Raw genomic sequence first — 14,029 nt, forward strand, 5'->3', positions numbered from 1 at the left:
CATATGTCTTCTAGTTTAATTACGTATTGTTCACTACTCCATAACACTAAAAAGCTTGTATGTTGAACTTAAACTTCTGCAAGCGTTGGCGTCCATCAGGAATTTTTTTTTTTTTTTTTACTCTTGTTCCTTTTTCTGGCCCTTAAAAGTACCTGCAAATAAATGAAAAGCACCTGACACACAGTGACAGAACATAGTGCTTTGGAGGATCGACTGTTAAGTAATTTTCAAATTACTCCATCATACTTTGGAAACATACCTGTCAACTGGAAACCAAAATGGCATTTTTCACTTTTTACTGAAAGTGAGTGCCCCGTAGCTGAGGGCTCTGAAGCCCCTAAAGCAAGAAGAGGAAGACAGTCGGTTAAAGTCACAAGGGAAGGGAAGCTCCCCACTGCCGGAACCTTGCTGACTTCTTCTATTTACTCTCGTTCTCCAGTTCAGTGACCACCTCTGAATCAACTGACTGCGGTGTCATGGGACCCGATGGCACAGTTAAAAACAAGAGCTTGGGCTGCAGTGCTGTGACTCTTGTTGGAACAAAGCAGCAACCACGCAGATAAATGTGCAAACAGGTTCCAAATCCAAAGTAATTGCCCAAGCATTTGATACATTTTTGCAAGGAATCATTTCGTCTAAAGGTTTGGAGTGATTGGAAACCGGTTAATATTGAAATTACTGTTTATGTGTAACCTGTGTTATGATAAGCACAGTCCAGATCTGAACGTGCCAGCGTAGAACCGTTCCCCGCATTATCTTGTCAGTCGGTGAGGTACAGTTAGATAAAGGCAGATATCCCTGATAAAACTTTGACAACTTCAAGTCTTTTAAGATGTTGAGACCACCTCCATCCTCTTAACTCTACCACAGGAATATCTCTTAGATAAGAAGATCTGTGTACTGTACATTTGTGTCTGTAAACAGGAATTACAGTATGTTCCAGGACGAGTCCTATAGTCCTTCTTGAGAGGCTCTCTTTTGCTTTTTTTACAGAGTAAGCAACACACACAGCAAAGTGAGAGAATAGCTGGAAATACACCGGAATGGAATAACTAGCGGGAATAGTGAGAATCAGGCATATTATTGTTTGCATTCCCGAGGATCTGGATGAGGTCTCTCCACAGGCCAATGCCCCCTTTGTGACCCCTGAAACAGCTGCATGAAGCGAAGGAGGCGTTGGTAATTGCAGGTGGCTATCTCCTTCTCAAACAGTGAAAGGAGAAAGGGAGAGAGGGCGAATATCACAATTCCAAGGCCTTCAAGCTCATTTTCTCATGGTCAGTTGCTTTACTCTGCACTCTCTCTCTCTCTTTCTCTGCTGATATCTTAATTGGCGGACTGAGTGGGAGGTATGGCCCTAGTGGACCTTGAAAATGGTTTGGAAAACAGCCTCTGTGTCCAAGAAACCGGGGCACGGTTAGAGTGCGGCCCAGAGTGTTGTTGGAGTTCAGACGCTCCGAAAACAAGAATGATGCGATCAGAAGTTGGGTTAGCGGTCATGTGTGTCTCGCCCACATGATTTATGTGCTCTTAAATTACTTTCCTGTATTATTGCAGAATGTTTACTCAAAATGTTTACTCTAATTTTTGTTTACTCCCCATAGCTAAATTCAAACCGAAGCTTAATAGCTCAAGGGTCAGAAACACAAAGGTGTTCGGGAGTAGACATGTTACCTTTTACATGGTTTCAAAATGACTCCATCACAAAAAGGTCAGTCATCTTAAATGGTCTCCTATTCCAGTCAAAGTGCCACTGGGGTCCCTGTTTCCACACTGGTTGTCTGCAGGGTCAGCAGTGACATGCTGTTACGTAACTGCTGGTATACCGATGCCCCAGAGTCAAATAACACAACCCATTCAAGTTCTTTAGCTAATGATCACCCCATGCGGCCACAAGTCTAATCACATTTATTCCTTTTCTGACATTTTGCTTCTGATGGTTGATATGGTTCCAAGAAGAACCGGCTGTTTTATTACTGGTCTGACATGGGGCAACTGATGTGGCACTACCGGTTGGATAAATGGTGATGTGGTACTGCCCTTTTCTCCTTTGATCTCTTGGGAAAGCACACTTGCATAAAACATGTAATTCCTTTGAAGTTAATCATAAACATAGTAGGCCATTGCTATGGTTATATTAATGGTTATTCTTAATTTGATATTTTGGCAATATTGTTGGTATGGCACTAGTGGCAGCTGTTTTGTCCCTTTGGAAGGTAATATGTGGTAATAAATAATGAAAATGATAATGCTAGCTCTTTTTTGTTTGTCTATTAGAGGATAGCATATTAAATGATAGCGTAGCACCTCTCTCTTATCTTATTCCTAAATGCGCCTACACGTTGTGTTCCTCTAATATGAATGTGTAAATCAAAACAAATTTAAATATGATTGAACACTTTCAACATCATTGATTTATTAGACCAAATCTAAACTAACATTTCCTCACTGTACCCCTAAAACCTAACCAAGCTACAAAATAATCAGTTGTCAAGTTCATCTGTTTAAAATGTAGGCTATGAAATTATTCAAGTGATCATGTCCAACGACATTAACCTGACCATTTGTTGGTATCACATCCTCTATTCACTCTCTGTCGTTTGGTAATTACGTGGTAGTCAATAAAGTTTTACTGTGTGAGAAAAATTAACACTCACTCATGGCCACGTTTCAATGTAACGTGTGTCACTACATGCTCCATTTAACATAAAATATACTAATCGTTTAAGGTGATATAAAATGGTAATGTTGCGCCCCCTGCTGTTCATGTTGTGAATTGCGACTGAGGGTTTGTTTGATAAAAAGCAGGAATCAAGCAATTTACAGAGGTGAAAGCACTGACCTTTGAAGAAACGATTAACCACACCATACTGGAGTTATGCATAATAATGGCCGCTGTGCCCAGCTAACATAATTAGCCTATGCTACATATTCATAGCCCTCAAATTACTTTTAGCCTATGGATGTAATGTTAAGCAGCGTCTATGTTGTATGCACGTAGTCAAATGGCATGGTGAATATGTAGGTGCAAAAAAAAACAGAATATCAAAATGGCAATTTGAAAAAAGGAGAAATGCTGTCACTGTCCAAACCGCTCTCTCATTATACAATGTCTAATGCCATCTAGTGGAAACTGGGCATAGTGGTGTACATAGAGTGTTTCGCATGGATGCCTTTCTTTCGGTGTCTCTCTCACACACACACGCCAGTTCTATTGGACCACATACAGTACATACTTTCACCTAACTATAGAGGCAGATCTGATGGTGCTGTAAGACTTGATCTAAATGGGACAATAAGTGTACATCCCCAGAAAAATAAGAGAGACAACCATCTGCCATCAGGATGATGTGGTATTCTGTTTTAGTTAGTGATTTTCTTTATCAAAACCTTTAGGTTTACACATCCTCTACAGTCGTCAGTATCATGTCCTTTGTTGTAGTGAACCAAGTTGTTCAAACTAAGGGCTACAAACTTACACATAAAGCATGATAAAAACATTTATAAATGTTTATATAGTATTTGTAAAGCATTATAGCGAATAACATAATTCTATATAACTATTTATAAATAGACATGACTGCACTCATAAAGGGTCATGATGTTGTAGTGTAAGTTCTACACAACTATTATGTTATTATGAAAGCTTGTATGGAGTCTGATACGTCTCCATAAAGAGCATTTGGTCAATAAACAGAAGGCAAAGATGTCATCAGTGCCATCATCAAGAGGTAGAAGAAGCTTTGTTATGCATTCAGCCGTAAGGGCTTATATAACATTGCAACGCTTATGAGTGCAGTCATTACTATAATAATTAGACTTATGTCAATCATTTTGGTGTATTTTGTTATAACCTTTTATAAATGTATTTATAACACTTTGCGAATACTGGGTTTAAGTGTTACAGAAGTTACCTATGTAAGTCTCAAAAATATGCAATATCCTCAGAGACTGGAAAAGCCAGGAAAACATGCAGTCCAGAGGTTTCACACATACAGGGGATGCCACTTTGCGATTGGCTGGCGAAGCGACCGCGTCATCAGCTTCCAGTGTTCATCCTCTGACTGTCTCCCCTTCCCCATGGTTAGCTGGCCAATCAGGTGTTTTGATGATTTCTTTTCGGGGTGCACCTCATATACATTCACTGCAATGGTGCACTCCCGTACCTGAGAGTCAGGCAGCACAAAAATCATGACCTCGTTGAAGACAGTGACGTCCCACTGGGGCTTCATGGCTGTCTTCTGATGCCGGAGCTTGCACTGGTTGCATTGGACACTGGCCCTGACATACAGTGCTGTTGTCAAAGTGCAGGGAAAGACATGGGAAATTAAGTGTGACATTGCAACCTTAACCCTGCATAATTGGTGTGCCTGCAGACCATATTTGCTTTCATAGGGGTATAAAAGGCTGGTGGATGCAATGTCTTGCAATCACAAGACACATATACTTAATCGTGCACCTCATGGGTGACCCTGAACTTCCGGTAAACTTATTTACTAGCTATGAGCTCAAAGTTATAAACTGACAGTAAAACTAAATACATAATTCAGAATAAGAAGTTATATCATGTTTGTCTTTACACTGCTGGTTCATTTAGTGGTCTTTCTGGTCCCTTTGCTTATTCTGTGAATGTTGTAAACCAGCACAGTGATGACACACTTACCTCTGTCTGCCCCGCTGGACTTTGAAATGATCCTGATCTTCAGGACACCCACCTCTATCCTCTGTGATGTGGGCATGTACTTCAGAGAAAGGAGAACTTCACCAACCAAGTCCTAAACAAACCAAATAAAATAAAGTAAAGTAACAAGAAGCATCCCTTTCCTTTAGTGTGTAATATATCTGTTTTGTGGTCTGAAATGGTCTGAAAGCTCAAAGTACACGCTAGGAGTAATTTTCTCCCTGGTTGTAATTTCCCTTTGTTTATTACAAGATGACGCAGTCTCATGACACAATCCTTATTGCCCGCCTAGATGACTAATCACAGCATACGGGGCTCATCAGAACATTATGAGCACTGAACGTTGTGAAATGATGTTTGTGTCATATCTGGTGTGTACGTTTAAAAATGACCCGAAGGTTCACTCACACACGTAACTGACCTTTCTGGGTCGTTGTAGATCCTGCCACAGATCCAGAGGATACGAAATATTCAAATTACTCAACGGGGTTCGGACCTCCCCCAGAATCTCATGCCTGGAGTACTTATCGAAGTCACGAACCTGAGCAGAAACATCCCTTTAGATCACTCAGATCAGACATACAGAAGATCAGTAATTCAATGAATAATGTCAAGCATGGTCTATAAACCTGTTTGATAATTTGAGACACATGTTTGCCACATGCCATGTTTGGCTGTTAGAGCCACAGGGTACAAACTACCCAATTCAATTTTTCTATTTCTTAATTTTTCACTGTTTCACTCACTCTAATTTTCAACAACTGAGTGATGATAGACAGTGCAAAAGATTCTCTTTGTTCTTGAAGATAATTCTATTAAGTGGCAAATCATGCTGCAATGCCAGTATATCTGAGATATAACTAATTGTTGTCATGAGTTGAGATGAACCAAATCATCTGAGTAATATCAAAATCAACAAAAATCTACAGTGTGCTGCCAAGAACACAAATGATATGCAACAAGTGTCCAATAAACTTGCAGTCTAATTTAATCTATTAAATCTGTTGCAAATATGCATAATAAATATTGACACATTTAACCCATATCATCAGCCTTCTAAGGCAGCAGTAGAAAGGCACACACACTTTTTCGTGCATTTTGTGTGTGTTACGTAGTCTCCGTAACTTCCTAGCATTGCCCACCTCCAGTTTCACAGTGATGCGAAGGACGTCCTCCTCAGGCACAGCGCAGGAAAACTGGTCCCCAAAGGCCGGGCTGCTGCTGTTCTGCACCAGCCGCGACTGCCACTCTTGAAGCACACACTGCATAGGCTGGGGGGCGCCAAAGCTCTTCTCCTTCCTCCTTCTCTCCTCTTCTTCTTCTTCATCCTCCTCCTCTTCTTCGTTTTCCGCCTCTCTGGCCCACAGGAGACGCACGTGAACGAAAGGGTTCACACTGTGTCTGAAGTCACGCGGGGGCAGCTCTCTGGCCTCCAGCACCGTCACCACCAGCTGGGCCTGCAGCTGGTCGTAGTAGAGGGAGAAGTGAAGGGAGCCACGCATCTGCTCCTCCTCCTCCTGGTCCTCCAAGCTCTCCAGGCTGCCGTTCAGCACTGAGGCCGATGCAGAGTCCTGTGAGAGGCAGCGACTCAGCCTGCGCACCTGCTCATGGGCGTACTCCTCCTGGGGTACAAGGAACTTATGAGGACTGACAAAAAAGGTGGTATGTGTGTCTGGTGTTGTCAACATAACGTGTGTGTTACATTCTCTATTGTTATTTGAAGGTACATTCCAGTGTTTTTGTACATGCACCTGCGAATACACATAGTTATGTGTGGGAACAGTTTGTGTCATTCACTCTCCAGTAAGGTGATCTTAGTCCAGTAATGTTTTGAAATATAAATGTAAAGAAAAACACAAATGGTTCAAAGCTCTTGACAATTCAAAATATATTTTTTTACTGTATTCTGATACATGATTCATCTATTGTATTTGTTCAGCTGTGACCAGATATACCAGTAATGAACAGGAACCAGATGAAAGGTTAAAGGAAAGTACAGATAAGGAACACCACTGGAGGTGGTAAACAACAAAAAAAAGCTTTCCAGAGAAGTAGTCCTAATACGTCATCACCTTAAATCTTGGTCCCTGACTGTGAAGAGAGGAGTTTCCACTCAGGTCACTTTTGTCTTCTGTCACCAAGCTGCTCACTGCAAAAATAAAACATCAGGTCTGACCAAAGGTAAAGGTGGAATGAAGTGCAGATTGAATACATTCTTGAAACTAATCTTGCCATGCACCAGACTACAGGTTTTGTTAACGGATGCAACAAGATTACAGGTTTTGTTCATGGATGCAACAACAAAAATGTAAGTATTTAAAGTCTGAAATGAACTTCACTTGTAAATGAAAATGTCTTCCAAGATCTCATCTTACTAAAACTTACCAACTTACCTAAATCTTTTGAATCATTAGCCCTGACACAGCATTTTTGAACCTGCCAGATAAGAATGCCCATAGCTATGAGGAAGAGCAGAATAGAGATGCCCAAAATAGTGTACTTGACTTCATCTGGAAACGGCATTCGAATGTCCAACTGCTCAGTGCCCGGGAGAAGAATCATTTTTGTCTGCCATAGAATGAAACCCTAAACAAAATATGATGTCATACTGTTTAAGATATTGAAATGTTAAGACAATATTGACCCTTGGCACACATTGCAAAAGGTGCATACTACGAGTCTCCAACTCTAGTCCTTAAAAGGACATAAACATATGAAATTAGTTTAGCCATTACACTACATTCTCATTTAAAGTACATAATGTTCTGTGGACATTGTTCCATCAAGTTTGAAAAATCAATAACTTCCATATTTTTCAGTCAAAAATATTACTCATGAAATACAACAACACATCAGGTTCTGTTTCAGTCACCTGTCTGTTAGATTTATGATTATTATCATATATGATCCAAAGTAATACATTGAAGAAAGACATTTTTATGATATCCATAAATTACAAATGAGTTTACTACCTTTTAAGACACTCTCCTCTCCGCCAATGCTTCTCCAGTCTGGTACTTACATTCCCCTACTACACCAACTCCATGTTACAGCAGTGTAAGTGAAGGCATCACCTGACTGTCAGTGCGTCCCTGGAAGAACCAGTCTGAGAACTTTCTAATTTAATTCCGCCCCCTCTCATGGGCCTTCTTTCATGCTCTATGAGCACACACACGCTAGGGGCTGTCCGCAAGCCTAAAGATGGCCTCGGCTGGGATCCAGTGACTCTATTTGCAAAAGTGTTCCTGCATGAAACTTATCACTAGGCTGTATTCAAATGCCCAACTGTCTAGAGGTAAGATAACTGAACGGCAAAACTGCCCTTAAAAGTTTAACAAAAGTGGTAGTGCTCTGTACGGAAAGGTTCACTCCATAAGAATCCAAAGTATACTTGTAGACATTTTTTACCGTTTCCTTGTTCCTCATTCTTTAAGAGATATACTCACAGCTCACTGACCAGAAACAATAACATGGAATGTTTCCATACCCAGTGCCAACAACAACATGCTTTATTGTTCAATGCCACAGTTTCATATCTGGAATAACACAATACAGACACAAACAAACAAAAAGATGAAGATAAACATTTTCACATTTGTTTCAAGATGCTGAAGCTTCATGACAAGAAATGCCGAATATGTTGATATGAAGACTATACAATACAATCGAGTCTTACAGCTACTGCTCCAAACATGATTTCTAGGAATCTTGATGGGTTTCTACTTATCCTTCCTCAAGAACTCTTTATGTATAAATTTGATACAGATGACAAGAGGACATTCTTAACAGCTACTACAGATACATTTCCACCCGAAAATACGAATGTGGTTAGCCACAGCAGCTCTTAGTCGTTGCACACTGTAACCTTTACAATTATGTGTGTTTTCAAAATGAGTTGATGGTATATTTTCACTGTGTGACATGCACCTTATTGAGATCTAGAAAGAACTCGACCTCTAGGTTCCTCTGAAGAACATCTGTTGTCTTTGCCTTCTCTCCACAGCCAGAGATGGCAATAAAAACTCTTTTCATTAGTGGTACTTCAGTGGTGGAATGATAGTCTGGGAAGTCCCGCCCCACTTCTTCCGGCCAAATTGATTTTGCCTCTGCAGTGAGTCTGGCCAACTTCGGATAGCCGTTCATTTCAAGATTTCCAGAATCCTTGGAGCCAATCACAAACTGGCTTTTGGCTACCTGGCGCGCCATTGGCGGATTTAAACTTACCACGGCTACGTTACAAAATCTACTGCACGGAGAGTTTTTAAACATTGGACATGGTGGCCGCCGAAGCACCGCAAAACTTCGATAAAGCAAGTTTTCTTTGAAAACAGAACAGAAACTTGCCCTGGAACAATTCATACAGAAAAAATATGTGTTTGCTTTATTACCGATCGTTGTATCGTTGTATAGTATCGTTGGTCTGATTGGTTAAAGGCGTGTCCAATTACGTGAGTGAAGTGGATCGCTAATGAGTAGTTGGCCAGACTAACTGAGCAAATGGAATGCAGTGAAGGGGCAGGGAATTCCCAGAAAAGTGGAATGACCCACTAGTGCTATTTGATCAAGTGACAGCCATGATACATTCAAAGAGCATTACAAAGTATTTAATGTCTCACCTCTTCAGACCCATCTGTCATTCTAATGTATTATTGTTATTATATTGTTACAAGCCCTACGATTTCGATATTATTATAGTTTATTATACGGCTCTTCAGAATGTTCCAAAAAGTACCGTTGATTTGAATGGGCCATCCCTACGTCATAGGTCACATTATTTCCTGCTAATCACCGCTGTCATTGGCAACGGGTTTTGTACTTCTAATTCACATCTTTCATATCATTCCGCCAGAAGGCCAGTCATTTTAACGCAACAGTAGACAGTAATTTGAAGTCAGCAAGAAATGGGTTGCTATGCAACACCTGAAACTTCAAAGTTCTATTTGCTTGAAGAACTATTTATTTCTAAACGGGACTCATGAAACGGCAACTCAATCATTAAAAAGAGGTATGTTGGACGAATGTCTTCTATCGTTTTTGGCAAGTTAACGTATAATAAGCGGGATAATGTATTGTCCGTCGGTCATTCTCCAAAAATAATTCCCTTCAGGACGAAACAACACCCTCCGCTGCGCGTCGGGGTGTTGTTCGCCCAATCGGGAATTATTTTTGTAGAATGACCTCCGGACAATACATTATCCCTTACTTATTTTGTTATGGTCTGATATACAATACAGTTATAAAAATGTTGTTGTATTGTGCATAATGCTTTGGTTGTTAATTCATTTTTCCCCCCCCAAATTTGTTTCTAGGTCACTTTGGATACCATAACAGTTTTCGTCTTTTGTGTCTTATCGGGACAGCTGAAATTAGGTAAATAATGCATGCACATTATGAAGGCTTGGGTATTCTTTTGATGTATTCTTGTAAATTCTTTCCTGTACCTTTGGTTGTCACTGGGGTTTGTGGGTAATGTAGTGCAGATGGTGATGAATGAGATGATGGAATGCTTTTGTCTCTAACAATTTCCTAGTGAACCCCTTTTCGTTCATTGAGAGATTTCTCTGCCTCAGTTAATTGCTGAGAGATTAATTGTTGACATAATGATATCAGTACACCATTTTATGTTGTGTAAAATTACCAAGATTTGAATGTTGAGTCACAGTGAACATATTTACATCTCCCTCAACCCTAAGAAACTTTGAATGACCTGTTTACCAGTATTACATGACTGGCTGTTGGTGTGTAGTCAAAAGCTGTTTTGTAAGCATGCAGTTGGTTTAATGTTTCAATGACCTGCTGACCTTTCAGAAAAATATCAAACACACCAAAAACGTATGTTTAGCTAGCATGTAATGAAATTACCAAAGTAATCTAGCCAGTTGCTGATTACAAACAACACAACAGCAATAGGCAAATTCAATCTCATAACTGGTTTGTGCTGTAGTGGTTTACGCAAAATACTGTGAGGCAGGGGTTTTCAACTGGCGGTATTGCAGGGGGTCCGCGATTTAAGAAAAATAAAATTAAAATAAAAAAATTGCTTTGATATTTCAACACATTTCCAGATTACTCTTGAAAATGTCTGAAATAAGAAAAATATGTCTAAAATAATATAAAGGTGATTCACGCTGACAGAATGTAGCCTTGCACCTATCCAGTCTACCTATAGTAGCCTGTGCTAAGTTCTGGATAAGTTGCCAGACCGAATTTCCAGAGCTTGCTGCAAAAGCAATGAGGTGTATTTTGCAAACTTTCAAACTACCTGTGTGAGAGCATTTTTTTTTTTAAAAAAGAGAATGATATGAGACTGTCGCTGTCTACCATTTCGCCACAAATAGACAGGCTGTGTGGACTTCACCATGCCCAGATATTACACTGACACGTCTCCCCTCTCCCCACACATGCACGAACGAACGCACACACGCGAGCGCGCAGGCACATCAGTGGGCCGCGGATTACTTTCTAGTCAGAATCGTGGTCCCTGGGACAAAACCAGTTGAAAACCCCTGCTGTAAGGAATAACGTTAACCATCTTTGCAAGCTGCCATTTAAGTACCATGGATTGCTGGCAAGGGTGCTAAATACTTAGCTGTGTTTATTCAGCCTACCTTGTTACTTGTTATAGTAAAGTACTGACCCTCAAGTCCCCTTCAAGTGTTTAAGAGTTGGTTGCAATGTGACTTATATGGGCTGTTTGATGACAAACCAAAATCACAGTCAGAGATGTCTTACTTGGCTTTTGCTTTAAATACGATCAACTTGCTTATTTAGTTTATGGACCTTGTCAATGTTTCTTGTGATTTAACATGATGCCTCATCCTGTACTAGCATTCTTCCAACGCTTCGCGGACCCATTTTGATCATTTTTGTCTCTAATAAAAAATTGGATCCAAAAAGATCCAGGTTGAAAAATCTGTGTTTCCCTTTAAGAAGCACAGTATGTGATTGTAGCACATTCACATAAGTAGCATACAATAAATAATAATCTAAACTACGTAAATCTATTTCCTCTAGATCACCATGGTAATGGTTCCCCAGTGTAATGTAAAAATGACCCATGATCCTTTTCAGTCAACCCTCCAATCACGGACAGCACTGATGAGATGCTCTCCTCTGTATTCAGTGGGGCCTACAAACACACAGAGAAAATGTACCATTCAGACATCAGTTACATTTCAGTTTGACTGACATTTGCTGCCATTTTTACTTTTAACAAAGCTGAATTAGACTTAAGAGTCAAACAGAACATCAAAGACCAACTTAAAAGTGTCTCAACTGAAGCACTCACTATGAAACAAATATATTACTTATTTATACATATATTACACAAACTTGTAAATGGACAAGAGCTTCGGCCTTTGGCCTTATGCTTACTTATGTGAACATGGCTATACCCGCAATGCGGACACGGACGTACAAATGGGTGTCTGGATAATATAAAATAAGCATCGGCTAAATGAATAATTGCGTATTTTTTTTTCTTCTCCTGACCCTGAGACAATGCTTTAAAAGTTGCATGTGTATATGCAGTCATATGGACACAGAAAGGCCGTGCCTGCAGAACTATACTTTTAGCTTCAGAGAACTGCTCACCTCTTGCCCCCCCATGTCTGTGCGGACCCAGCCAGGGTGCAGTGCCATGCACAGAATCCCGTCAGCCTCCAGGTCCACTGCCATGCACCTGGTCACCATGTTCAGTGCACTCTAATGCAAGATCACATGTGTTAGATAAGTGCCACATATGCACATACACATAAAAACAAAGGCTATAATCCAATCTCTCTCACACACATGAACACACACTGAGGTGTACCTTTGATGTCCTATAGGGGTACCACTTGAAGTTGTTAGCACGGTCACCCCAGTTGAGTTCCACGGAGCCCAGCAGTGAGGTGATGTTAATGACTGCAGCCCTGTGGATGCCCATGCCTGTGCCTTTGGCAGCGGCTCGCTTCAGTAGAGGAAGGAAAGCCTGGGGAAGATCAAACACCCTGCCGTCCATTAGTATTTGCGCAGTGACACAGTTCTTACGTATCAAACACCGGCTAAAACTCCAAGACTGTTTACCTAGCATGGACGTAATAGGTTCATAGCAAGGCAACAAGGGTGGGTGGGTTAATTTTCCTAAAAACATTGACTGAGGTCTTAATAAATTGTGGTCCAGTGGGTGTGCAGGCAGTGGAGTTCCAAAAGAATCATGGACAGCTTCTCATTTGGGGTAAGTTAAATGACACTCAACCCCACTCCAAGGGTCAGCATTTTCATTTTGAACATCCAGGCCGGAGTTCAAAACAAGATCATCCTACTACATAGATCAACTGTGATTTTAGACTGTGGACCAGGGACACAAACCTTGGTGATCATCAGGGGAGCCACCGAGTTGGTATGGAAGTTTTCCAGCATTTTCTCTGCAGTGACTGTCTCAAAGTTGGCCACTACATTGATGCCAGCATTGTTGATCAAACAGTTGAGTCCATCTTCAGCTACCAGCTGGTCAACTGCTTGTGCAGCCTTCTCTATGCTCTCTTGGTTCACAACATCTACCACAGAAGAATAATGTCAGTGGTAACATAACACAAAAAAACATTACAATGCAAGTAGGCTATTGGCTAATGGACAACTTACCTAGAGTGATAATATGAATACTCGGATATTTTCCAGCCAAACTTTGTAATTCCTGTATATAAAAAGTTTCAAGAGTATGGCTTGAGATTAACAACACAGTAACTACAGTGTGCCGTTTGACATGAGCCTACTAGACAACATGCCTCGTGTGATAAAATGGATGGGCATGACATCATCATTGTGAAAATGTAACATATTTGCTGGCCAAAACTGTATTCACAGGAACATCCTGTGCAGCTACGCCGCCAGCAGTGACATACAGGTAATAGAGGGGAGGGCATAGTAGTCTGTTTGGTCAAACGATACAGGTTGCAATGACGCAGGACAAGTGCTGATTGACCTTGTGATAAAGGATGAAGGCCAGTCAAATAGCCTAACGTGGGTTCAGGGAACGCGCCAGGAAATAGCCCACTTAACATGAACTCAACCTTCACCGAAATGAAACCACGCATGCTTACCTTGGCACGGGCTGGATTACGGGCTGTAGCTATTATTATCCCCGGAAAAAAGTTTCCTGACACCAAAGTCTCTACCATTTGTAAACCGAGGCCACGGCTAGCACCCGTGATCATTACCGTTCGAATGTTTTTAAATGCACTGGCCATGGTTCAGACCTTTACGTTTTCTTCAAATACGTCTGACTTTATTCCCGTAGAGATAAATGTGGATCCCCGACTGTCACATGATACAGGATAACCTAACAACATCCCTGCGCACTCGCAG

The 14,029-nt window shown here is 40.9% G+C and overlaps 2 protein-coding genes across 2 annotated transcripts; both read right to left on the minus strand.

Moving 5' to 3' along the window:
* Window positions 1–3,986: 3,986 nt before the first annotated feature.
* syt19 (synaptotagmin XIX) lies at window positions 3,987–7,243 on the minus strand (the record flags this gene model as incomplete). The annotated part of the gene is made up of 6 exons (XM_080841630.1): window positions 3,987–4,294; window positions 4,664–4,775; window positions 5,103–5,222; window positions 5,824–6,303; window positions 6,754–6,830; window positions 7,075–7,243. The coding sequence occupies 6 exons, from the start codon at window positions 7,241–7,243 to the stop codon at window positions 3,987–3,989; spliced, it is 1,266 nt and encodes a 421-aa protein (XP_080697756.1).
* A 4,453-nt stretch (window positions 7,244–11,696) lies between these two features.
* LOC308368647 (C-signal) lies at window positions 11,697–13,911 on the minus strand (the record flags this gene model as incomplete). The annotated part of the gene is made up of 6 exons (XM_080842866.1): window positions 11,697–11,810; window positions 12,275–12,385; window positions 12,495–12,653; window positions 13,034–13,221; window positions 13,307–13,358; window positions 13,765–13,911. The coding sequence occupies 6 exons, from the start codon at window positions 13,909–13,911 to the stop codon at window positions 11,697–11,699; spliced, it is 771 nt and encodes a 256-aa protein (XP_080698992.1).
* Window positions 13,912–14,029: the final 118 nt, after the last annotated feature.

The sequence above is a fragment of the Sprattus sprattus genome (assembly GCF_963457725.1).
Source record: "Sprattus sprattus genome assembly, chromosome: 7".
Taxonomy (NCBI): Eukaryota; Metazoa; Chordata; class Actinopteri; order Clupeiformes; family Clupeidae; genus Sprattus; species Sprattus sprattus.